This window comes from Dromiciops gliroides, chromosome 2 (assembly GCF_019393635.1).
Source record: "Dromiciops gliroides isolate mDroGli1 chromosome 2, mDroGli1.pri, whole genome shotgun sequence".
NCBI classification, from domain to species: Eukaryota; Metazoa; Chordata; class Mammalia; order Microbiotheria; family Microbiotheriidae; genus Dromiciops; species Dromiciops gliroides.
In genome coordinates this window covers 147,520,298-147,545,171 of record NC_057862.1, presented here as the reverse complement: position 1 = coordinate 147,545,171, position 24,874 = coordinate 147,520,298, and the positions used below count along the sequence as shown (strand labels likewise).

The following is a 24,874-nucleotide window of genomic DNA, read 5'->3' as shown; positions in this document are numbered from 1 at the left end:
AAACTGAAAAGGAGCAGTCAAGAAGGTAGCCAGAGAATCAGGAGAGAATATTATCCCAAAAACTGAGAAAGAAGAGAATATCAGGGGCAGCTTGGTGGCGCAGTGGATAGAGCACCGGCCCTGGAGTCAGGAGTACCTGAGTTCAAATCCGACCTCAGACACTAACACTTACTAGCTGTGTGACCCTGGGCAAGTCACTTAACCCCAATTGCCTCACTAAAAAAAAAAAAAAAAAGAGATTATCAAGGAGAAGAGAGTGGTCAGCAGTGTCAGGGGCTGCAGAGGTCAAGAAAGAAGAGATTCAAGAAAAGGCCATACATACATACATACATACATACACACATATACACATACACACATACATACACATTACATCTACAGCAATAGTAGTATTATTCAAAGAGTAAATGTGAATGGCTGAGCTATTCTGAGTTACATGAATATTCAAATCAACTACAAAAGACCCATGACAGAAGATGCTATCTACCTCTAGAGAAGGAACTGAATATGAAACTGTACATCATATAGTTTCACATATGTCAAATGTGTCAAATGTTGGCCTTCTCTAGTGTGGGGTTGGGGGAGTTTGGAACTTAAATGTGATTTTAAAAAAAAGAAAAGGAAGTGGATAAAAGCACTGACCCTGGATTCAGGAAGACCTGAGTTCAAATGTGACCTCAGACACTTGATACTTACTAGCTGTGTGATCTTGGGCAAGTCACTCAACCCTCATTTCCCCACCAAAAAAAAAAAAATGGGGGCAGGGAGCAGCTAGGTGGCGAAGTGGATAGAGCACTGGCCCTGGATTCAGGAGGACCTGAGTTCAAATCTGGCCTCAGACACTTAACACTTACTAGCTGTGTGACCCTGGGCAAGTCACTTAACCCCAACTGCCTCACACACACAAAAAAAGAAAGAGGGGGCAGCTAGGTGGCACAGTGGATAAAGCACCGGCTCTGGATTCCAGAGTACCTGAGTTCAAATCCGGCCTCAGACACTTGACACTTACTAGCTGTGTGACCCTGGGCAAGTCACTTAACCCCCATTGCCCTGCAAAAAAAAAAAAAAAGAAAGAAAGAAAGAAAAAGAAAAGGCCATTAGACTTAGCAATTAAGTCATTAGTACTAACTTTAGAGAGGGTTATTTTGGTTGAATAATGAGGTTGGAAACTAGACTGGAAATAGTTAAGAAAAGAGACAGAGAAAAAGTGGAGGCACCTATTGTAATGTCCCTCTCACAGTGATATGGGATCACAGTTAATAGGGATGGATGGATTGTGTGGGTTTTTGAGGATGGAGGACACATGGGCATGTTTGTAGGTGGTAGGGAAGCAACCAATAAATAAACAGGATTGAGGACAAGTTAGAGAATGGGGATGATAGAGGAGGCAATATGCTAGAGATGATGGGATGAAATGGAATCACTTGTTCATGTACAGGGGTTGGCCCTGCAAGACAGGCCATCTCATCATGTGAGACAGGTGAAGAAGGAGATAGTGGCAGAAGGCATCTAGGTGATAGGAGATAAGGAGGAGTGGAGAGAAAGGGGCTCTTGGCAAATAGCCTCAGCTCTTTTTTTTTTAGTAAACATTTTTTATTTAAAGTTTTGAGTTCCAAATTTTATTCCTCCTTCCCTCCTTCCCCTCCCCCCTCCCTGAGACAGTAAGCAATCAGATATAGGCTATACATGTGCAATTATGTGAAACATTACCATATTAGTAATTTTGTACAAGAAAACTTGGATAAAAGAAAAATGAATGAAAGTGAAAATAGCATGCTTCAGTTTGTGTTCAATCAATGTCAGTTCCTTCTTTGGAGATGGATAGTATGCTTCATCATTAGTTCTTTGGGATTGTCTTAGATCATTGTATTACTGAGAATAGTTAAGTCATTCACAGTTCTTCATCAAACAGTATTTCTGTCACTTGGTTCTGCTCACTTCATTATACATCATTTCATCTTTCCAGGACTTTCTGAAATCATCCTGCTTGTCATTTCTTATAGCACAATAATATTCCATCACATTCCTATACCACAGCTCATTTAGCCATTCCCCAATTGATGGGCATTCCCTTGATTTCCAATTCTTAGCCACCACAAAAAGAGCTGCTATAAATATTTTTGTACAAATAGGTCTTTTTCTCTTTTTGAGATGTCTTTGGTCTATAAACCTAGGAGTGGTATTGCTGGAGCAAAGGGTATGTACAATTCTGTTGCTCTTTGGGTATAGTTCCAAACTGCTCTCCAGAATATTTGTTTTTTTTTGTTTTTTTTTTTTTAGTGAGGCAGTTGGGGTTAAGTGACTTGCCCAGGGTCACACAGCTAGTAAGTATTAAGTGTCTGAGGCCAGATTTGAACTCAGGTACTCCTGACTCCAGGGCCCGTGCTCTATCCACTGCGCCACCTAGCCGCCCCCTCTCCAGAATATTTGGATCTGTTCACAACTCCACCAACAGTGGATTAGTGTCCCAGTTTTCCCACATGTCCTCTAACATTGAATGTTTCCTTTTTGGTTATGTTGGCCACTCTGATAGGTGTGAGAAGATCTGTAGACAACAGCTACCAGGATTTTGATTGGCCGGTAGGTATGAATTGAGTGAACCTCAAAGGAGGGTGAAGCTACCAAGTGATGGTGGGAGGCAGAGAACTTGGAAATGGCAATGGGGAACAAGGAGAATTCCAACTCCCCCACTCCAACCACTAGTCAGGGGGACGAGTGAAAGTGGAGTCAGTGTTGGAAAGGGTGGCCAAGGAGCCTCTGTGAGAATCAGAAGATGTAGGAAAGGTAAAGGTTTAAGATTCAATACTCTTTGAAGACATTAAGGTTTTTAAAGAACATATTTCTTCTCTATTAGAAAGTCTGTGGCAGGGGGCAGCTAGGTGGCACAGTGGATAGAGCACTGGCCCTGGAGTCAGGAGTACCTGAGTTCAAATCTGGCCTCAGACACTTAACACTTACTAGCTGTGTGACCCTGGGCAAGTCACTTAACCCCCATTGCCCTGCAACAAAAACAAAAAAAATACATAAAGAAGAACACACTTACTGTATTTCTTGTTCATTGCTTATACAAACTTCAGAATTTTGCTGAAATTGGCATGTCAGAGCTGAGTGGTCTGCCTCCTTTTTGGACAGCCATCTTGGTAGTGAGTCCATTATTAGTTTCTACAAATGGCTTCTTGACCACAGACTCATGGGGGAGAAGAAATGTGGTTTGGTTTTTTTTCAGTTTTAATGTCTTCAACGAATGAATGAAGTATTTATTGAGTAAACATTGGACTATGTAATAGAGATAGAAATAGAAAAGTAAAACAGCTCTACTCCCAAGGAACTCACATTCCAATGGGGGAGACAACACATGGGGAATGTTTCAGCTGCAAGTCAACTGGACAGGTCCTATGGTCCTTGAGGTGCAGTGTCATGCCCCCCCCCATTTCCATGGATCAAACCATATCAGGTTCTGCTGTGGAGTCATTTGTCAGTGCTAAGGACTGGTGACAAGCATTTTCTTATCTGGGTCTTTAGTGGCTGTGGCTATAGCCTCTGCAGGAGCAGCTGCTAGGCTGCTTCTCCATAAGGGTCATTCCCAGGATGGGGGCTGAGGGCACTGGGTCAGAAACATTGCCTTTCCCAGGACTCTTGGGTCTGGGGTCCTGGCCTATCTCCATTAGTGTCTGAGGGAACATTGTAGTCAAGGGGGTGGTAGTGGTATCCTGACCTGCCTAGCTTATGCTGTCTTTCCCTCAAGGTGCCTTCCTGCTCCAACTAGCCTGGCTTTCCTACATTATAAGTGGCATGGGGTTGCTACTTGGTGGGGATGGCTGGTCCCTTCCCTGTAGGAGCTGCCTCCCCCCAAAGGATGATTACTCGAACTGGGCTGGATCTGCCTGTTGGTGGCAGCTGGCCAAAAGTTGTTAGTGCTAGTGAAGGCAAGCCTCCTCTCCACAAGGATATTGAGGGGGTTAAATGTTCAAAAAGACAGGGTCTAGTATTGAGAGTAAAAGGAAGATGCTAGTATAGAAAGAAGGGTGTGGAACCTGCTATTTCTTTTGTATAAGAAGAGTATTCAAACATGGAGGAAGGGGTGGGGGGTTTTGATTGTCAAGATCAACCTCATTTTTACCTGAAATGGTCAAAGCCATCAGTCAGATTTAAGAGAGAAAAAAACAGGGGTGGGCATAGAGGTTAAGAAGGAGGATAAAACTGGGGAGGGAAGATTCACCAGCAAAACAAACTTCTTGACCCCGTGGGGTGATGAGATGATGGAGAGAACAATTAGAGTCTAAGGGGAAGTCTTAGGTCGATTCCTAGACAACTGAGGAATAGCTGAACAAATTGTGGCACGTGGACATAAAGAGATCTTATTGTGGTATAAGAAATGATGAAAGAGGGGGCAGCTAGGTGGCGCAGTAGATAGAGCACTGGCCCTGGATTCAGGAGGACCTGAGTTCAAATCCAACCTCAGACACTTAACACTTACTAGCTGTGTAACTCTGGGCAAGTCACTTAACCCCAACTAACCTGTTAAAAAAAAGAAAGAAAGAAAGAAATGATGAAAGAAACGATTTGAGAGAATCCTGGGGAGCATGAATTGATGCAGAGTGAATCAGTCAGATTCAGGAGAACAGTTATAAGGAATTAGCAGGACAATTAAGGACAAAAACATTTGTAAAGTAAAACAACTTTGAAAAGGTTAAGAACTCTCATCAAAGCCAGGACCAACAATGCCTTTGGAGGACCTATTACAGGTATGTAACACACCTCTTAACAAAGAGGTGAGGGACTCAAGGTACAGAAAAAGCACATATATGGCCATTTCATGGATTAATTTTGCTTGATTCATTTGCTGATTTGTTCCAGGGATGGATGTTTTTTTCCCTGTCTTTTTCCAGCTCATGGGAGAAAAGAGAATAGCAAAAATGATGGGGGTGGGGAGGGAGGGAGGGAGGGAGGAAGGGAGAGGAGAGAGAGAGAGAGAGAGAGATAGAGAGAGAGAGAGAGAGAGAGAGAGAGAGAGAGGGGGAGAGAGAGAGAGATACTGAGAGATTATTGTAATTTTTTTTTTAAATGAACAGAAGACAAAGAAAGGCATTTCAGAAGGAAGCAAAGACTAGCAGGACAGTTTGAAAGTAACATGTATAATTTGTTCTATACTTTTAGAAAAGCAAGTTGTGTCAAATAGAGACTTCAGATTTCATATTGACTCTTCTTGTGTGTATGGAAACGCTTTCTCGGTTTTGTGTTTAAGTTGAGAAGTGAAACAATCAAATAAAGTTTGGGGAAATCCTTCAACTTCCTAGGGCTTCAGTTTCTTCATCTGTAAAATGGAAATGGAAGGTTATAGACCTGGCTTGTGACCCTGGATACCACCTTGGCTGGACTGTTTCTTCATCTGTAAATTGAAAGCTCCCTTCAACTCTAGGTCTGTATAACCCTCAGATGCCTGGGGCTCAGTTTCCTTCTCCATAACTCCCCGAGATGGGGAGAAGGCGGAAGTGGGCAGTTGTCCTAGACTTGCTCTAAGCCTTTTTCCCATCGTACCCACAGCTGTCCATACGATGCGATGCGGCTACTTGGCAACCCCTGCTAGCCCCAAGCCATGCTAGCAACAGGGTGGGGTGCTTGGGAAATGGGGGAGTAGGGAGCAAAGGTCATATATATTGAGCCTGGGAGGGGCTGAGCTCAAGGACTGCAAAGAAAACAAGGAAAAAGTAGTTTTAGACTTGAAGAGAATTCGACCCTGCTTTCCTCTCCTCCCAATGCCTTTGCTCAGTGGAGCTGGTGATGAGGCAGCCCCTCTTGCCTTTGGCAGCTGGGATTTCTGGGACAGCTCTTTCTTGAGGGCTGACCCTGCAGGTCTGGCTTGGCTGTCCCAGGATGAAGGCACCTCTTCTTTCTCCTCCTCTTCATCTCACCTGCATACAAAACCCCTTTTCACTGCAGGGTTTATTTTAAAAACCATTTTTTGAAGCACCACCCTTGTGTGGCTGGGACTCCTGAGGAGGGTGGGTTAACCCCCTTAAGAAAACAAACACAATCCTGGGCTCAGAGCCCCGGGACTGTTGGACACAAAGGTTGTATTCTTCATGGGTTCAATGCTCCAGCTAAATTATCTGCAGCCTGGCTAGGCAGCAGAGCCTGGGAGGGGGTCTGCACCTGCTGGGCTCTGGGGTGAGATGACTCCATGGAACTCTGCCCGTTCCCACCTGGGGCTTCCAGATTCCAGGAAAACCCCTGGATGAGGTACCATGGCCCCCCTCCCCCCAGCCAGCTCCTACTCCAGATCTCCACTGGAGGTGGCTCATCAGTTTTGAACTGGCTGCTTATACAAGTAGTGGAGGGTTATGGCCCTGGGAATGGGAATGGAGCCTCTGAGTAGGAAGGGTTGAACCTTTGGTTTGATTTAATGTTTCTGAGGGAAACTGAGGAGAGTTTAGGCAACTTCTTGGCTTCTCTCTGCTATCTTGAGGGTTAAGCCCTTGGAACGCCTCTTAGGCTGGGTGAAAAACATCATTCCTTCATAGTAGATCTGTACTGGGCTCAGCATTGGGTGGGAGGAGCAAGGTATAACAGCATCTATCACCTCAAGGAGTGATATAATAATCTTATTATTAATTGTAATAAGACCGCATATTTGTAGAGGACTTCAGTATTCTCAGGTACTTTTACATGTCTTTGCACATTTAATTCTCACACCAACTCTGCAATGTATGCCAAGCAGGTTTTTTTATCTTCATTTTACATCTTATCTTCTTTACCCTTGAAGACTAAGGCCTGAGAAGTAAGATGACTTGTTCAAAGTCATATAGCTACTAAGTGGCAAAGTGAGGAATTGCCACTTGAACCCAGGGATTCAGTGTTCTTTCCCCTATTTTCAGAGCTTCCCCCCTTTTTTTTCTTAGAGGTCATTTATATATTTTATTTTTCAATTAATGACATTTTCTTTCCCTTCCATCCCACCCCACCCATTAAAAACAAACAAAACCAACCTGTGGTAACAAATATAAATAGTCAAACAAAAAAAATTCCTACATTATTCCATCCCCCTTGTCATTATTAAACTTCTCCCTGCCTCCTCAATGGCTCTTTCCATGCCCCAAAATGTAATATCTTCTTTTTTTTTTTGGTGAGGCAATTGGGGTTAAGTGACTTGCCCAGGGTCACACCGCTAGTAAGGGTCAAGTGTCTGAGGCCAAATTTGAACGTAAGTCCTCCTGAATCCAGGGCTGGTGCTCTATCCACTGTGCCACCTAGCTGCCCCATTATTGTTGTTTTTACAGTGTTTTTATTACTATATAAACTTTTCTCCTGGGTCTGCTCATCTTTCTTTGAAGTCAATTCATATGTCTTTCCAAGTTTCTCTAAATCCATCCCTTTCATCATTTCCTTTTTTTTTTTTTTTAGTGGGGCATTGGGGGTTAAGTGACTTGCCCAGGGTCACACAGCTAGTAAGTATCAAGTGTCTGAGGCTGGATTTGAACTCAGGTCCTCCTGAATCCAGGACCTGTGCTTTATCCACTGTGCCACCTAGCTGCACCCCCTCCTCTCTTGAAAAGCTAAGTAACAGTACAAGGAAGCATGACAGTTGTCCATTGAGTGATAAACAGTGACATGTAGGATTCTTAGATAGGAATCATTATAGTGGCCAGGGAAAGTTTCATGTACGAGCTGGGACTTAACCTGAGCCTGGTTGATTTGGATAGGCAGGAAGAAGAGAACAGGACATTGCAGGGAGGACAGAGATTTGAATGAGCAAGCATAGTTTTGGCAATGGGGAGTCATAAAAAGTTTGTGATCAAGGGAGGATATAGATCGTAGAATATTAAAGCTGATAAGAGTCCAATTCCTTCATTTTACATATGAAGAAACCAAGTCCCAGCAAGATTGTAAGCAAGGTCACATGCCACTTCTAGGACCTTCCATTTTCACTTTCCTTTTCCCACTTCACCAGAGACATGCTCAGATCTCTACAATCTGAAAGGTCTTTCCTCTACCATTCCATTTTATCTCTCTCTGCTTCACTGTTTTTTAAAAATAAGCTTTTATTGATGTTTTGTTTCTTACATGATCATATTTATCCTCCGTATCTCTCCTCTTCCCATATAAAAATAGCATTTTTAAAGAGAAAAAAAAGCAGCACAAAATGATCAATACATTTAAAGTCTAAAAACATGTGCAACCCATAACCAATGTGGACCTTCTACTTCCACAGATCTGTAGGTTAGGGGGAGAGTAAGGAGGGGGCGTCATCTCATCTCTTTGAGTCATGCTTAATCTTTTTGAAAACATTTTTTTAATAAAGTATTTTATTTTTTTCCTGTTACAAGTAAAGATAGTTCTCAACTTTTGTTTATACAAGCTTTCCAATTTCAGATTTTTCTCCCTCCCTCCTCCCTACCCTAGACAGCAGGTAATCTGATATGGGTTATATATATATATATATATATATATATATATACATACATACATACATAATAACATTAAACATATTTCTGCATTAGTCATGTTATAAGAGAAAAATCAGAGCAATGACAAAAAACCTCAAAATAGAAAAACAACAGCACCAAAAGCAAAAGAAATAGTATGGTTCATTCAGCATCTATACTCCACAGTTTGTTTTTTTTTTCCTTGGATTTGGAGATCCTCTTCTATCATGAGTTCCCTGGAACTCTTCTGTACCACTGCATTGGTGAGAAGAATATAGTCCATCGCAGTAGATCAACACACAATGTTGATGATACTGTGTACAATGTTCTTCTGGTTCTGCTCATCTCACTCATCATCAGCCCACGCAAGACCCTCCAGGTTTCTCTGAACTCCTGCTCACTGTTTCTTACCATACTTAATCTTTATAATTTTGCTACTCACTTTTGATTGTGTGTAGTTGTTCTTTCCCTTTACATTGTAGTTTCTGTGTATAGTTTTCTTGGTTCTGCTTACTTCATTCTCTATGAGTTCATGGAGAATGTTTCCATGTTTTTCTGTACTCACCATTTCTTTCGTTCTTTTTTGTTGTTGAGGCAATTGGAGTTAAGTGACTAGCCCGGGGTCATACAGCTAGTAAGTGTCAAGTGTCTGAGGCTGGATTTGAACTCAGGTCCTCCTGAATCCAGGGCCAGTGCTCTATCCACTGTGCCACCTAGCTGCTCCATACTTACTATTTCTTAAAGCACATATACCAAGATTTATTTAGTCATTCTACAATCAATGGATATCTACACCCACTGTCTCCCACTTTTGCAATGAAGATATATTTTCTCCACTTTTCTCTAAGGCCCAGCTTTCTCATTAGAATTTTACAGTTATCAGTTTCATTTTGTTGTTCTTTCTGATTGCACTGATACACATATGTATGTGTGTATGTATGTAGATAGTTTTCCTGGTTTTGCTAACCACTCTATACTGGTTCATTTAAGTCTTCCCCGATTCTCTGAATTCTTTGTATGCATCCTTTCTTACAGTGAAGTCACATTCTATTGTATTCACCATAATTCACTTATCCATTTCCCAATCCATGGGTTTATTTTCAATTATTTGCTACCACCAAAAACAAACACTGTAATAAATATTTTATTGTATATGGGATGATTTTTTCCATCTTTGACCTCCTGGGGTTCTTTGCCTAGTACTGGGATCTCTAGGGCAAAGTGTTTGACATTTTAGGCACTTTTTATTTCATTTTTTCATTCTGAACTTAAAAGATACCAGATAAAATTGGCATTTCCATAAACATAGTAGGAAAAAAGGATTGTATATTAAACTACACACCTCTATTATACATAGTTTATATTTCTTTTTAAGTGTTTAAATTCAACCTGTTTTCAAATCTGTCCTGATTAGCACTGCTTCTTTCTGGCCTTTTTTCTATTCTCTTCTCTGCATTAAAAAAAATGTCTCAGTAACCCTTTTCTTTTATCCTATTCCTATCCTTCCTCACTGTCCCACCTACCCACCAACTCCCCCTTTAGAAAAAGAAGAAAAGGCTGTTGTACCAAATATGCATAGTCAAGGAAAACAAATTTCCCCACTGGTTTTAGGTATTTTTATGTTAATGCACTTTTGGGGGGGGCAGGCAATGAGGGTTAAGTGACTTGCCCAGGATCACACAGCTAGTAAGTGTCAAGTGTCTGAGGCTGGATTTGAAGTCAGGTCCTCCTGAATGCAGGGCCTATGCTTTATCCACTGCGCCACCTAGCTGCCCCCTGGATTTAGGTATTTTTAAGCATAATTCCATTGTTTCCCAGAATGGGTAGAGCACTTTACTCCTCCACCAATAGTGCCTTACAGTTTCTGTCTTCCTACCCTGCAGTTGTCCAGTACAGGCTGGACTAGAATGCCTCTGAGCTTTCCAACTGGAGATTCTTCCTTGCCTCCCTAATGGCAGCTTCCATCTTTGCTGGTTTGTTGTCAGTTTCCACCTTCTAAATGTGGGTGGTTAACATGGAAACACACAGCTTCAGGACTGGATGGGGCTTTAACAGCTATCTAGTTCAATTATATGTGAAATAAAATCCTTCCTACAACAAACCCCAAAGAGGGTCCTCCCTCCTTTGCTTGAAGACCTTTATCAAGGAGGAATATTCTGTCTCCTCTGCAAGGATCTTACTTGTAAAGCCATTTTTCCTGACATCAACCCTCAATTTGTCCCTGGGTCTTCCACTTGTTGCTCCTAATCTTGCCCTCTGGGGACAAACAGAACCAGTGGAATAACACTTCCACTTGAGAGCGCTTCAAATACCTGAACACAGCTATCATTTCTCCCCTTAATCTTCTTCTCTTCAGGCTAAAAATGCCCAGTTCCTTCTACGAATTCTCATATGGTGTGAGCTCAAGGGTCTTCACCATTTTGGGTTGTACTTCTCTGGATGTTCCTTGGCTGATCTGAACACAATGCTTCACAAGTGTTCTGACCAAAGCAGAAGACAATGAAACTATCGCATCCTTACTCATGGAAACTCTCTTAATGGAGCCCATAATTACATTTTTTTTTTAGTCTGTCATATCACACAGTAAACTCTTTTTTTAATTAATTTATTTTTTTGCAGGGCAATGGGGGTTAAGTGACTTGCCCAGGGTCACACACAGTTAGTTAAGTGTCAAGTGTCTGAGGCTGGATTTGAACTCAGGTACTCCTGACTCCAGGACCGGTGCTTTATCCACTACGCCACCTAGCCGCCCCCCACAGTTAACTCTTATTAAGGTTGAACTCTACTAAAACACCCTGGACTTTTTCTGACAAAATGCTTTCTAAGCATGCTTACCACATCTTGTACTTGTCAATTTTTGACCCAAGTGTCTCAAAATGCAGAAAATGGAAGAGAATGAAATGTGTAAACTATAGACAAGTGAATGTGATTTCAATTCCTGACTAAAAACCTAGGAAATAATTAAAAAGATAGTTAGTGAACATCTAGAAAAGGAAATAGTGATCAGAGACATTTTTTCCCTATTAAATTTTTGTGTGTGTGTGAGGCAATTGGGGTTAAGTGACTTGCCCAGGGTCACACAGCTAGTTAAGTATTAAGTGTCTGAGGCCGGATTTGAACTCAGGTACTCCTGACTCCAGGGCTGGTGCTCTATCCACTGCGCCATCTAGCTGCCCCTCCCTATTAAATTTCATTTTACTGTATTCAGCAATTTTCTACCTTGCTGAGAACTTTTTGACTTAGTTCTGTCATCCAGTATGCTAGCTATCAACCCTCTCAGTTTTGTTATCTGCAAATTTGATATGCATGCCACTTATACCTTAATAAAAGTGACTGATAAAAATGTTAAGCAGAGGGGCAGTTGGTGGCATAGTGCATAGAGCACCAGCCCTGAAGTCATGAGGACCTTAGTTCAAATCTGAGCTCAGACACTAGCTGTGTGACCCTAGGCAAGTGACTTAATCCTGATTGCCCCCCCCCCCCAAAGTTAAGCAGCATAAGACCACTACCAGTCTCTGGAGTCCTCCATTATCAACATCCTCCCAGATTGATATCAGACCAATAAAGATTCCAGTCATTCAACAAGTTCCAAAACCATTTACTGGTATAACCATATAATCCTTATCTCTCCATCTTCTCCATAGGACTAATATGAAATACTTTGCTAAAATCAAATTCACATAAAGGAGCTAGATCATTTCCCTGAACTATTGGTCTAGCAGCTCTGTCAAAAAAGGAAATGAGATGAGTTGTTTTTTTTGGGGGGGGGGATGACGGTTAAGTGACTTGTCCAGGGTCACACAGCTAGTGTCAGGTTTCTGAGGCTAGATTTGAATCCAGGGTTGGTGCTTCATCTACTGAGCCACCTAGCTGCCCCCAGAAATGAGATGAGTCTTGCATAACATGTTCTTGATGAAATCACACTGACCTTTGTGATCACCATTTTCTTTTCTAGGGGGTGTGAAAGAGTGAAGAAGCAAGGGTGACACCTTTTCTTTTTCATTAACTATCTCTTTAAGGAGCCTTTTGCCAGGAATTGGAAGTCAGGCCATTTGGTCTATAGTTTGCAAAATCCATTCTTTTACATTTTCTTTTTTTTTTTTTTTTTAAAGTTGAAAACCGGGCAGCTAGGTGGTGCAGTGGATAAAGCACTGGCCTTGGATTCAGGAGGACCTGAGTTCAAATCCAGTCTCAGACACTTGACACTTAACTAGCTATGTGACCCTGGGCTAGTCACTTAACCCTCATTGCCCTGAAAAAGCAAAAAAAAAACACGTGGATGACTCTCAAATTTCTATCTCTAGTCCGAAACATTCTTTTGAGCATCAAAACTGCATCTCTTTCTACAGGACATCTTTACCTGGATATCTCAGGCACAGTGTACTCAAGATGTTCAAAACTGACATGTCTTTCCCCCTAAAACTATTTCTCCCTCTTCATTATTTCTAACTTTGGTACTACCATTAACTGGCTTTTTTCTCCATTCCCACACTCCTAATGTTTGAAACCTTGGCTTATCCTGGACTCCTCTTAACAACTTCACTTCTCAATACATTTAAGTCTCATCCATTTCACTCCTGATGGATCTACCCAATTTAATCACTCAACAAGCTATTATTATTATTATTATTAGACAGCACTCTGTTAGATGCAAGAGATACAGACAGAGAAGGCATCCTGAAGGATGCTGTACTTGAACTGGGCTTTAAAAGTAAGAGAGAGGGGCAGCTAGGTGGCGCAGTGGATAGAGCACCGGCCCTGGAGTCAGGAGGACCTGAGTTCAAATCTAGCCTCAGACACTTAACACTTACTAGCTGTGTGACCCTAGGCAAGTCACTTAACCCCAATTGCCTCACCAAAAAAAAAAAAAAAAAAAAAGGAAGAGAGAGGTTCTTAGAGACAGAAGTAATCCATTACAGGCACAGGGATAGTCTGTGCAAATGCATGGAGACCAAATAAATCCTTCTTAGGATTTTCTTGAGATGGAATGTGGATGTGAGGAACAGCAAATAGGCAAGTTTTGCTGGACCAGAGAGTACATGGAGAGTAAAGCAAAATGTCTGGAAAGGTAGGCTGATGCCACATGGGCAAAGGTTTTTAGCATTAGATGCACTATAGTCACTTAAAACTCAGCAAGTCCCAAACTGAACTCATTCTCTTTCCCTCCCAAGCCCTCCCCTTTTCCTAACTTCCCTTTCATCTCGAGGGTACCACCCCCTTCCTGGTCACCTGGGCTCACAACCGAGGTGTCACCCTTGCTTCTTCACTCTTTCACACCCCCATCCAATCCACTGTTACGCCTATCATTTCTACACACGTACTCTCTCATACATACCCCCTTTCCTCTGACCCTGCCAGTGCCGACTGCACTAGCTTGCTGGTTGGCATCCCTGCCTTGTGTTTACATACTCTACTCCATCCTCCACTCAGTGCCAAGCTGATTTTCCTAAAGCATAGGTCTGCCCACATCACCCCCTACTCAAACACCTCCAGTGGCTCCCTATTTCCTCCAGGATCAAATATAAAATCCTGTTTGACACCCCAAAGTCCCTCACAATCTGGCCTCTTACCGTCCCAGTGGTTTTTGCATTTTCCTCCCTCCCCACCCCCAATACTCTGTGCTCCAGGGACGATGGCCTCCTTTGTTGTTCCTCCCATGAGACTCTCTATCTCTATACGCCATAGATTTTCACTGGCCCCCTCATGCCTTGGATTCTCCACCACATTTCTGTCTCCTGCCTTCCCTTTTAGCAAAATCCCAACTTTCCTGAGAAGTCTTCCTATTTTCCTTAATTCTAGTGCTTTACTTCCACTAGCTGCAATTTTTCCTGAGCACATCATTTGTGTGTTTCTTTTTCTTTTTTTCAGGGCAATGAGGGTTAAGTGACTTGTCCAGGGTCACACAGCAAGCGTTGAGTGTCTAAGGCTCGGCTTGAATGCAGGTCCTCCTGAATCCAGGGCTGGTGCTTTATCCACTGAGCCACCTAGCTGCCCCTTGAACACATAATTTGTACAAAGTTGCTTTCATGTTGCCTTCCCCATCAAATTTTGAGTTCTTTAAAAGTGGGGACTTTTGTCTTTCTTCACATCCCAGTCACTTAGCACAGTGCCTGACCTGGCAGTCAGGTGATGAATAAATGCTAGTTGACTGATAGAAAAGGGTGCTTTAGGAAGTTGAATCAGGCATCAACAATAGTACCAGTCCTAGGACTTGCAAATCTACCCATTTGCCACCTCGTTACATGGTTTCTGGCAAGCTAATGGGTCTGGGAACCCTATTCTGGGCTTAGCGCTGATTGGAGCAGAATGCTGTCTGAGCTTCCAGTCCCTAAAGAAGCTGATCATTCCATGTGATGCTTCAGGCAGCCCTAGCCAGGCATAAGGAAAGAAGGCTAGCACCTTCCCCATGCCCAGTCCTTGGACACAATGTCACTCACTTAAGGGCAAGCTGACAGATGCATCTAATTTTCAGATATCAAGTGACAATACAAGGGAAGCCCCAGAGATCTGCCACATTTGGGGCACCATGAGACCTCAGAAGTTTTTGTTTCTTACCTTTGTGAAATGGTCATAAGATCATCTTGGCAGCTAGGGACTTCATATATCAGCTAGTCCCACTTTCCTGTTATGAATGAGGAAACTGGTAGTACCTAGTGAGGTTAAGTGACTTCTTTAAGGTGACACAAGTAAGCAAGCATGAGGTGGGGTTTGATCCCACATACTCTGATTCTGGAGCTAGAGATCTTTCCATTGTATCACGAGATCAATCACTTCAGGACAAACGAAGTGTGGTAGATAGGAAAAGAACTGGAAACTAGGTCTTGTGAATATGGACTCAATTTAGCTATTAAATCACTTGGAGATGTGTCAACTTGTCAATGCCTTTCCTAAATTGTAGTGCCTCCAAATGATCCTCCAGATGTGGTCTGATCAGGGAAGACGGGAGGCATCATGGCCTTGCTCATTCTGGATACTGACTCTCAGTGCATGTAGTCATCTGAACGCATGTTAACTCCTTTTTTAAGTTGCCAATATATTATATTGGTGAATCATATTGAGCTATGTTCCAGTGCTTTTCTGTGCTCTCCCCCACTGTTCTTGTGTTTACAAAGTTGAATTTAGGCCTTCTAAGAGCTGTGATCTTCCCAGTATATTACATTACCTAGCATCCAAACAACATAAGCTTGCTGTCCCCTAGTTAACCCATCCATAAAATAAAAGGGTCCCAGAAACAAATAAATCAATAGATAAGGAGGTTGGATGAGATGGGTTTTTAAGGTTTTTCCCCCTAGATCTAATATTTTGTGAACTAATATATGTTAGTAGGCTCAACAAAAACACAGACTTTTTTTTGGTTGTTATTGTTGGCCAATGGTGATCCTTGAGCAGAAAAATGTTTTTCATTCAGTCTGGCAGCATGACATAGTCAATTTTGTTTTTATGTGGAGGTGAATTAAAATTCCTCGGCTAGAGTCTCCTTGTCTCCTTTTGCCATGGAATTAAGTGGGGAATTCCCCAAAGCCATGCCAACAGAATGCCTGTCTTGGCAAGTCCTATTAAGCTGGAAAGGTTTTGAACTTGGGCCTGATGAGAGATTTTGCGAAGGCTGCTCAAGGACCCAAGGTCCTTTTTTTTTTTTTCTCCCAAGGTCCTTTTTATAAGAGTGGCACCAGGAGAACACATTTTTCAAACAAGTGACATTTATTATTTCTGACATCTAGGAGTTGCTTGTTTATTGATAAACACAACATTATTACAGGGAATTCATCAGCAGCTAGCATCTATGCCATGTTGTTTTTAAAATTTTGAAGGTTTTTTTTTTTTAAACATTACTCATATTTTCTAATGTATTCTTTTCTCCTCAAACAAAGAAAAAAACAGCTCAGGAAAAACTAATTAATGCATAAAAACGTCTAACATTATATGTAATATTCAATATCCAGGCTCCCATCTCTGAAAGGAGGGAGGGTGCTTCCTTTTCCCTCTTCTTTGGAGTCAAGTTTGGTCACTGTACTCCCCAAAGCATTGTTTCACTTCTTGAATTACTCTTTCCATTAATATTGTTTTAGTCACTGTGTACAGTTTTTGGTTCTGCTTATCTCACTTTACATCAGTTCGTATAAGTCTTCTTGATATTCATCATATTCATAGCTTTTTTTATATTCATTGCTTTTCACAGCACAATAATATTCCCCAATCAATGAGCATCTACTTTGTTTCTAGTTCTTTGCGACTATAAAAAGTGTTGCTCTAAAATCCTGATACATAGGGCCGTAGTTTTTGTCAATGACCTCCTTAGTTAGCTTTTGAGGACACTACAAAAAAAGGGACTAAATCAATGCATGCCAGTGAAATAATGGATCTATGAATTATGGAAAAAGAAAAAAAATTATGGAATTAAATTAATTTTTCTTTGAGAATTTTACAGCATCCCATGAGCTAACTAGAGATACTCTGGGAAGTCATAAAACCAGACCTAAGCAGTGAGTGAATTCGGTTATTTCTCTTTACATACTTTCAGAGAAATTCTTCTAGGGAAAATAGGTTCTTGAAGGTGACTGCCCTGAATACAGAATAAAGCAAGTAGGTGAGCTTAATTCGTCCCCATCCCACCCTAGACAGTCAGTAGTTTCAAGGTCTGGCATTAAGGGGCAGGGGTTCAATTCTCCAGAAATCATTCACAGGTCAGACTCTAGTATTAGCTAGATCAGAAAAGGAAAAGTCCTTCAAAAGCCTTGAAGTCAAGCACCAGGACAAAGCACTGAATTTGGAACAGGACATGAGCAGTTTCCTTACCTGCTTCTCATGAAACTTGTTTAAATATGACAAGGAATACCATATGGATACAATTACCAAATCCCTATGGGCAGGAAAGACACTTCTCGCGACAATTCTCAGAGGTACTACCCTGCTCCCTGATGATGACCACTATGTTTCTGGGGAAAAAAATGAAAAAATAAAAGACCAATACCCTATCCCCCTAGAACAAATATATGCAATTTATGATTGAGGCAATAACTGTCCAAATGACTCCTCTTCTAGCTTGGCTCCCATGGGCTTCATCTCTCACTGTGAGTAGCAACAGCCCTATAGATCTTCCCTTCAGGGAAACAGTCATCATTTGATAAGACTGTCATGAACCTGTTTTCCTGTGGTAATGTGAGAGCAAGCCTGCTCTCTTTAGGGTCCAACAATTTAGTTAAGTTCAGTTAAGGAACAGAGGGAACAAGCAATAAAACACTGAGCAAACATGCTAATACACACAAAACATGCCTGTTAATAAGTTTCATACATAGGGTGGGGAGGGCAGAGACCTTACTCTTTTATCTGGTTCATTCAAGTCCTCAGAGGAAGTGGCTTGGTGGCTAGGTGAAAGGCGTATTTATAGAGTATATGCCTAGCAATGGAGACGATATAAAAACATGTAACACTTGATCCCTGCTTTGAGCTCCATAAAGATGAAAACAATCACTGTGATACTACTTGTTTCCTGTTTTCTAAATGTGCTTTTGCTCCCTGAGAAAGGGAAAGAGGTAAAAGTTTGAGGGAAGGGGTGGCTAGGTCGGGGCAGGGAGCTAGAGAAAGGGAGGGGGCGAATGAGAGTGTGTTGCAGAGCCTTGAAACAGAGGAAGGGCCACTTTAGAAAGCTGACCTGAGGTTGACCTGGTATTGTGGGTACTCACTATTAGGGCCTCATATGTTTGGACCAAGGCTAGAGAGAGCCCAACTAGAACTAGAACTCCCACATTAAGGAAAAAAAAAAAAAAGAGAGTTGGGACTAGAAAACAGATTTGACAAGCAGGTCAGTATTCTTTCCATCCCATTCTGGTCTCATGTGTCCAGAGGGATAAAGCAGTAAGCTGGATTTTGCACTAATATTTTATCAGTCACTAACACTTAGTATAAACTTGTTTATCAGAGCCTTCTCAAAGCCAGCTAACCAGAAGCAAGTTTTGATAGGGGTGGAGAGGAGGGGCAGAGCCTAGGACATTGCTCAAGGAGAGCAGGATGGGTGGGAAGGAGTAGGCATCCATGTGTGGGTCAGATAAATTCTGCCTATTTCAGAGAAAAGAAGGCAAAAAGTACTTTGGTAAAATGGCAGGATCCCAGGATCCCTTCTTTAAAAGCAAGCTATAAGGCAGTTAAGAAAGAACTTCACATTAGCCGGGCTTGTGGGGGTGGAGTAAGGGAATAACCCTTATACAGATGCTCCTGAGGAACGGGTTATGGAGAGAGCAATGAGAATGCAGCCCTAACTCTTCCTGCTGACAGAAATGACATAGCTAATGAAGTTTCCTGATTGTTTTTGACTCTAACTTCATAGGCACAGGGAACTAACTCATTGAGAAAAACTTCATGCAGGTAACTCATTTCCAGTTGGTTTTAGACAGGGTAGGGAGCATGTGTGGGAGTCAGAACTTGTGCCGACGTCCTCCTGACTCCTTCCACTAAATCCTCTTTGTGAAGGATTATGGCAATTCTCCTTTCCCAAACCAGCCTGCTACCCATCACACTTCACAGTACAGTGCTTGAAACAACCTTCATAGTTTCCCCAGCCCGAAGCAAGAAGCACCACAAAGAGGAATCAATGGGACCAGATTTTTAAATATTTTATTACATAATCTTTTCATGGCACCATCAGGAGTAACAGAAAACGTTATTCCCAGTTTCTAAACCACATCCTGAAAAATATACATTTTATTTATATATTTATATTAATAACACCCCACCCCAAAATCCCACCACCTAACTGTAGATCTTTCGCTTAAAGCAGGAAACTATTCTCTTCAGTAAGAAAATATATATGGACGCTAAATGAAAAATACAGTTAGAAGAATTACTGGAGCAGCTTGGTCCTGGGAAGGGGGAAAGGGGTTAAGTCTTTAGGCTCAGCAGGATGTGCAACTGGGATCCATTAAAGGTGGAGAGGTATAATGTATAAAAAGGCAGCGTAAATTCAGGTGGGCTCTGGCTTTCTTGGTCCATTAGGAGATGGCCTTCGCCTCAGGGAGAAAGGCTTCCCAGTACTTCACCAGCTGCAAAGAAGCCAGGTAGGGGACAGTGAACAAGCACCCCAGCAGAGCTACCTCCCCAGCACGACCCAAGCAGGGAGGAGCTTCCCATTGACCTGCAGTCTCTTAGTGATTGCTCACTGAGAAATGAAGCACACAAGTAGGGGAGCAGAGAACAGAGCTGGCTTGACCACTGCACTGCCCGCCAGACCAAGAAACAGCACCAAGCCCTGGCAGTCCCCATGCCTGAGAAGGAGCACCTAATTGGATAGCAGGATTCTTCTTACTACCTAAGGCAGAGACCATCTGGGTGCCACCATGTGACACTGGGTGATACGCAGCAGAGAGCTCTCAGCAATCCATGAGCCACTTAGCCTGTCCTCATGAGAAAACATCACAGGTTGAGCAGCTACAACTTACAAGGTGATACTTAGAGTCAAAACTATAACTTCCTGACCAGTAAAGGTCTCAGACTAACAAGATACCAGAAGACAATGGGGCTATTTTAGCTCCCCTCTCTGGGGACCAAGACAAAACCAGCCCATTTGGAAGGTTCTCTGAAGAGTCAAACTAACATTATTCTGAAAGAAAGGCAGCAAAATAACACAAGGAACAAAGCAAACACTCACTTACCTGCTGCTGTGAATACAGAAGGGTTTCAAGGTACTTGATCACATGGTTTCTGAAGTCCTTGGATTTCTCTTTCTATATGAAACAAGATGCTGCACTGAGGACACAGAAGTTCCTCCTCTCCACTTGGGGGGGGGGGGATTAACTGCTGGCTGAGACAGACCTCAGCCTTAGAAAGCAGAAGCAGAATGTGGATCAGTCATATTGTACGAGACAGGAATGGTGGCGGGGTCTCTGGGAGAGTGAGGGGGACAGCTCAATCTCCTAGCATGCCAAGACAGGGAGAGTCATATGAGGAGTCTGGCAAAGGGAAGCCCTCAAAGTCATGAGCCAGACTGGCTTCTTGTACTAGGCTCCTAATGAGATGAAACATCTGAGAGAGAAACAACTCCTGGCACAAATGAAAGGGTAGCAAACCAAAGCTAGAGAGTAGGAGCAAGAGAGAAGAGAATCACGTCATACCTCAAACCTTATCACTTCTTTGCGGACCACTGTTGAAATTCGTTCAAAGTCCCTTTCATACTGAGTCACGCGAGACTCCCACTGGGCAGAAAAGGGGGAAAAATTTCTCTCAGTGTGTGCCGATTTATTCATAGGAGACAGTGAAGACTCTACTGCCTATCACCCCCATAGCCTCCTCTTGATTACACATCAGTAAGGAAGCAAGGAAGCATTCTGGGCCAGTCCCCTTTTGTCAATGGTTAAGTACAGATGTTACCATATGAACAGTCACAGGCTATTCAGATTCACTGAAAAAACTAGGGTCTTGATGTTTGTGGGGAATCCCAGAGGATTTGGCCAAATCGTAAAGAGGGAAATCTACCCTGGGGCAGAAGTAACCCTGGTTGGGCATAGGGAAGGGGCTTCTTACCCCTCTAGTCAGGGTGGTACTATCATTATGGGACCAGACACCGGCTGAAAGAAGATTCAGTACATAGTTTATACAGAAAATAACAATATTATCTTGAATCGTCAAGCTTGTCATTTGGGACAACCACACCTTGGATGGTTAAAACTTTCTGCCAATCTACTTGGAGCCTGCTTCAGGAAAACCAATGGAAGAGATCTGCTATAGAGACTAGGTTGTCGTTCATGTCTTTCAGTTATGTCTGACTCTTCTCGAGCCTGTCTGGAGTTTTCTTGGCAAAGATACTGGAATGGTTGGCCATTCCCTCCTCCAGGTCATTTTACAGATGAGGAAACTGAGGCAAATAGGATGAAGGATTAAGTGACTTGCCCAGGATCACACAGCTAGTAAAAGTGTCTGAGGTTACAGCTGAACTCAGGAATAGACCAGGAAGAAGTCAATTCGAAGAAGCAGAATTAGCAGAGTAGGGCAAGACCACTTATATTAGGAGCTTAGAGAGAAACCAGCCCTCAGTTGCCCTAGTGGTAAGATGAAAGAAACCTCTTTGGCACAAGAGCCTATGTCACTGTGGGCCAGGAATGGACTACCCTTCCACCTGCAGGGACTTACTTCTGCAATCTCATCTTTGGCTTGTTGCAGCTTGTCAGGTTTATTGGCCCACAGGAGCCTGGCCTCAGTTTCCCGTTTCTTCTGCAACATGGTCTGGGCATCCTGCCAACGCTGCCAAGTCTTCATTCGATGGTCAAAAGCACCCTACCAAGAACAGTGAAGACCATACATTTTGGCAGTTAGCCATAATCCTGGGGCTAGGACATCCCTGGGGTGTGAGTAGGGAAGTTTTACAGCATGCATACAGGAAGGCTAAATTTAAAAACAACAACATTCATTTTGACTCTTCTCTAATTATTCCAGGGCCCTATTCAAGGGCTGCCCTAAAACACAAAGCCCTACTTCCTAACTAGCTCACACAGCTTGCTATCAAGGAACCAAAGTATCCCAATATGTTGAGGACTCGGAATTTTTACTCTTAATTGTACAAGTAGGTGTTTTTTTTCACAATTTAATTTCACAATTAAAAAGCACTGTGATAGGTACCAGTAATATACCCAACCCTTACAACTGTCCTAAACTCCAGCTACTGGACATCTCCAGCTGGAGGTACCAGAAGTACCACAAACGAAACATGTCCAAAACTGAACCACCTTTCTCCCGATGGCAACACCGTATTTTCAGTTATTCGGGTTGCCAACCTCAGGGTAATTCTTCAGTCTTTCATTCTCCTTCACCCACCAAGTCCACTGATTTGTTTGTCTTTTGTGGATTTGTACCTGTTCCTTTCTCTATACACACAGCTACCATCCTAGTTCAAGCTGATAATAACCTGGAAATATTTATGGGTGGGAGAAAAGTTTATGACTGAAGAATATTAGGGTGGTATGCTGGTTAATGTTTAAAAACCATCTGGTTTTTCACAGGAAAAAAGAATGTATGTACAACACTCTTTTAAGTTTAATATACATCATTAACATTTTCTCCGTCACTTATGTCCAGACAGCTTACAAAACAATACATCAAACCCTTATCTGTAGCATTTGCTGGTTCCTGTGGTATAAATGCTCATAATGAAAACTGGGCTGGTCCCAACGTACCCCTGAATAGAGAGTGTTAGAGACAATAAAATGGACAGTTTTGATTAAATATATTTTAGTGGTTTTTGCACAAATAAGTTCAATAAAGCTAAGATTAAAAGAAGAACAATTAACTGGGAATAATTCTTTGCAACACGTTTCTCTGATAAAGGTCTCATTTCCAAGATAAGGAAATGATTCCATTTTAAGTAAAAGAGCCATTTGCTAATAGATAAAAGATCTAAGGATATGAACAGGCAGTTTAAGGATAGAAACCCAGGCTATCTATACCCATATGAAAAAATGCTCCAAATCACCTAATTAGGGAAATTTAAATTAAAGCAATTCTGAGCTTGTCCATCTAATAGCATGTCATCGTCTGGACAATCGGCTCTCTTCAGTCACTATTTTTTTTCCTATGTAGATAGTTAGATTAAACTCTTGACTGAATATAGGACACCATCTGAGAGTGTTCTAGGGTTTGATGCACCCAGCACAAAGTCCTCTGTAAAAAGGAGCACTGGCAGTGCTTCATCAGTCACGGGTGATGCCTTTACATCTCAGACCCTTTGTTACACTCCTCCTCACCACTGACAGTAACTTCTGGGGAGTGTACTTCTCCCTGGTTAATGAATCACAGTATTAATGATCAGAGAGAGGGCCACTGAACAAAGTTTTTTCTCTATGATTGTAGGAACATTTCCCTATGCAAAAGAACAGAAAAAGAGGAATGAACAAGAAACTGAATCTCCATTGATATACAGCTTGTTGGTTTTCTTGGGAAGTATATTTCTTTTTTTTTTTTTTGGTGGGGTAATGAGGGTTAAGTGACTTGCCCAGGGTCACACATCTACTAAGTGTCAAGTATCTGAGGCTGGATTTGAACTCAGGTCCTCCTGAATCCAGGGCTGGTGCTCTATCCACTGCTCCACCTACCTGCCTCCGGGGAAGTATATTTCAATGGAACATCATCAACTCCACACTACCATGGCAAAAAATTCACAAGCTGATGGAGGCCTAAGTGCTACCTTGTTGGAACAGTCTTTAAGGTAGTGTTGTGCTGAGACAGAGACACAGAGAGAGAGAGAGAAAGAGCAGATAAAAACAGAGAGATAACAGACTTAAGAGTTGGGGGGGACTTTAGAGGCCATCAAGACCCTCCACTTCATTTTAAAAATGAGGAAATGGAGGCAAGAGATTAAATGATTTGCTTGGGAAGGGAAGGATTTTTGACACAAATGTAAGGTAATTTCATGCTGGGGATAGAGGACAACGGGCATGAACATATGGGTAGCAAAGGAGAAGATGTAAACTTTATAAAGAGAAGTAGTTAAGTCTGGAAAGACAGGCTGCAGCCAGATTGTAGGAGAACCCAAATAGAAGAGTAAAAGGTTGTTTATTTTTTGAAATCCTGTAAATGACGGCAAGAGAGGTAGGGAGAAAGCAAGGAACAAACGGTTTTTGAAGCGGGGAGGGTTAAAAGAGCAAATCAGTATTGCAGGAAGAATCCTTGTGCAGTAGTGTTTAGAATGTATTTGGGGGAAAGACTAGAATAATTAGGAGACTATTCTAGTACGCTGGGAAAGTATCTGTATCAAGTGTCTGAATTCGGATTTGAACTCTGGTCTTCCTGAATCCAGGGCCGGTGCTTTATCCACTGTGCCACCTAGCTGCCCCCGTATGTAAGAATTTTAAATAAAATCCTAGCAAAAAGATATTAATAGCAATAGATCCAAAAAAGCATTCATTATGACCAGGTTAGCTTAATAGAAGAAAGGATAATTTCAGATTGAAAAAAGAAGAAATACAATCATATGAAAAATAAAACCACTCCAAGTCACTTGATTATTTCAATAGACATAAAAAAACAAGAGTTAAGCTATGATGCTCCCTTTTCCCACTGCTATTTGACATAGTTCTAAAAATTCTATTAATAGTAAAAATAAGGAAATTAAGGACATAAAGAGAGGTAAAGAAGAATAAAATTATTCTTATTTGATGATGACATCAGTTTACTTACAAAAACCCCAAAGCAGCTAAGAAACTGATCTATCTCCCATTTCCATGCACTTTGCCTCTGCTTAAATTTCCTGGCTTTCTTTCATGTCTCAGATCAAATCAAACCTTTCCAGGTCTACCAAGTTGCTATTATCCTTTTCTCTGAGACTACTTCCCATCTACATCTTGTCCTCTATTTGAATGTAAGCTCCTTGAAGGCACATCTATCTTTGTATCCTTAGAACTTAGGGTAATGCCTGGTACATAGTAAGAACTTAATAAATGTTCTTTGAGGACTCATGAGGGAAAATGCTC

General features: G+C 42.0%; 1 protein-coding gene across 1 annotated transcript in view; it reads right to left on the bottom strand.

The window, feature by feature from the left end:
* Nucleotides 1-19,024: 19,024 nt before the first annotated feature.
* Nucleotides 19,025-24,874, bottom strand: part of SNX1 (sorting nexin 1) — a 54,297-nt gene continuing 48,447 nt past the window's right edge. The window contains exons 12-15 of the mRNA XM_043985608.1: nt 21,543-21,686; nt 20,528-20,608; nt 20,069-20,140; nt 19,025-19,459 (exon numbers count right to left, since the gene is read on the bottom strand). Coding sequence (XP_043841543.1) covers nt 19,409-19,459; nt 20,069-20,140; nt 20,528-20,608; nt 21,543-21,686 — 348 coding nt within the window. The 3' untranslated portion in view covers nt 19,025-19,408. The remainder of the gene's footprint in view (nt 19,460-20,068; nt 20,141-20,527; nt 20,609-21,542; nt 21,687-24,874) is intronic.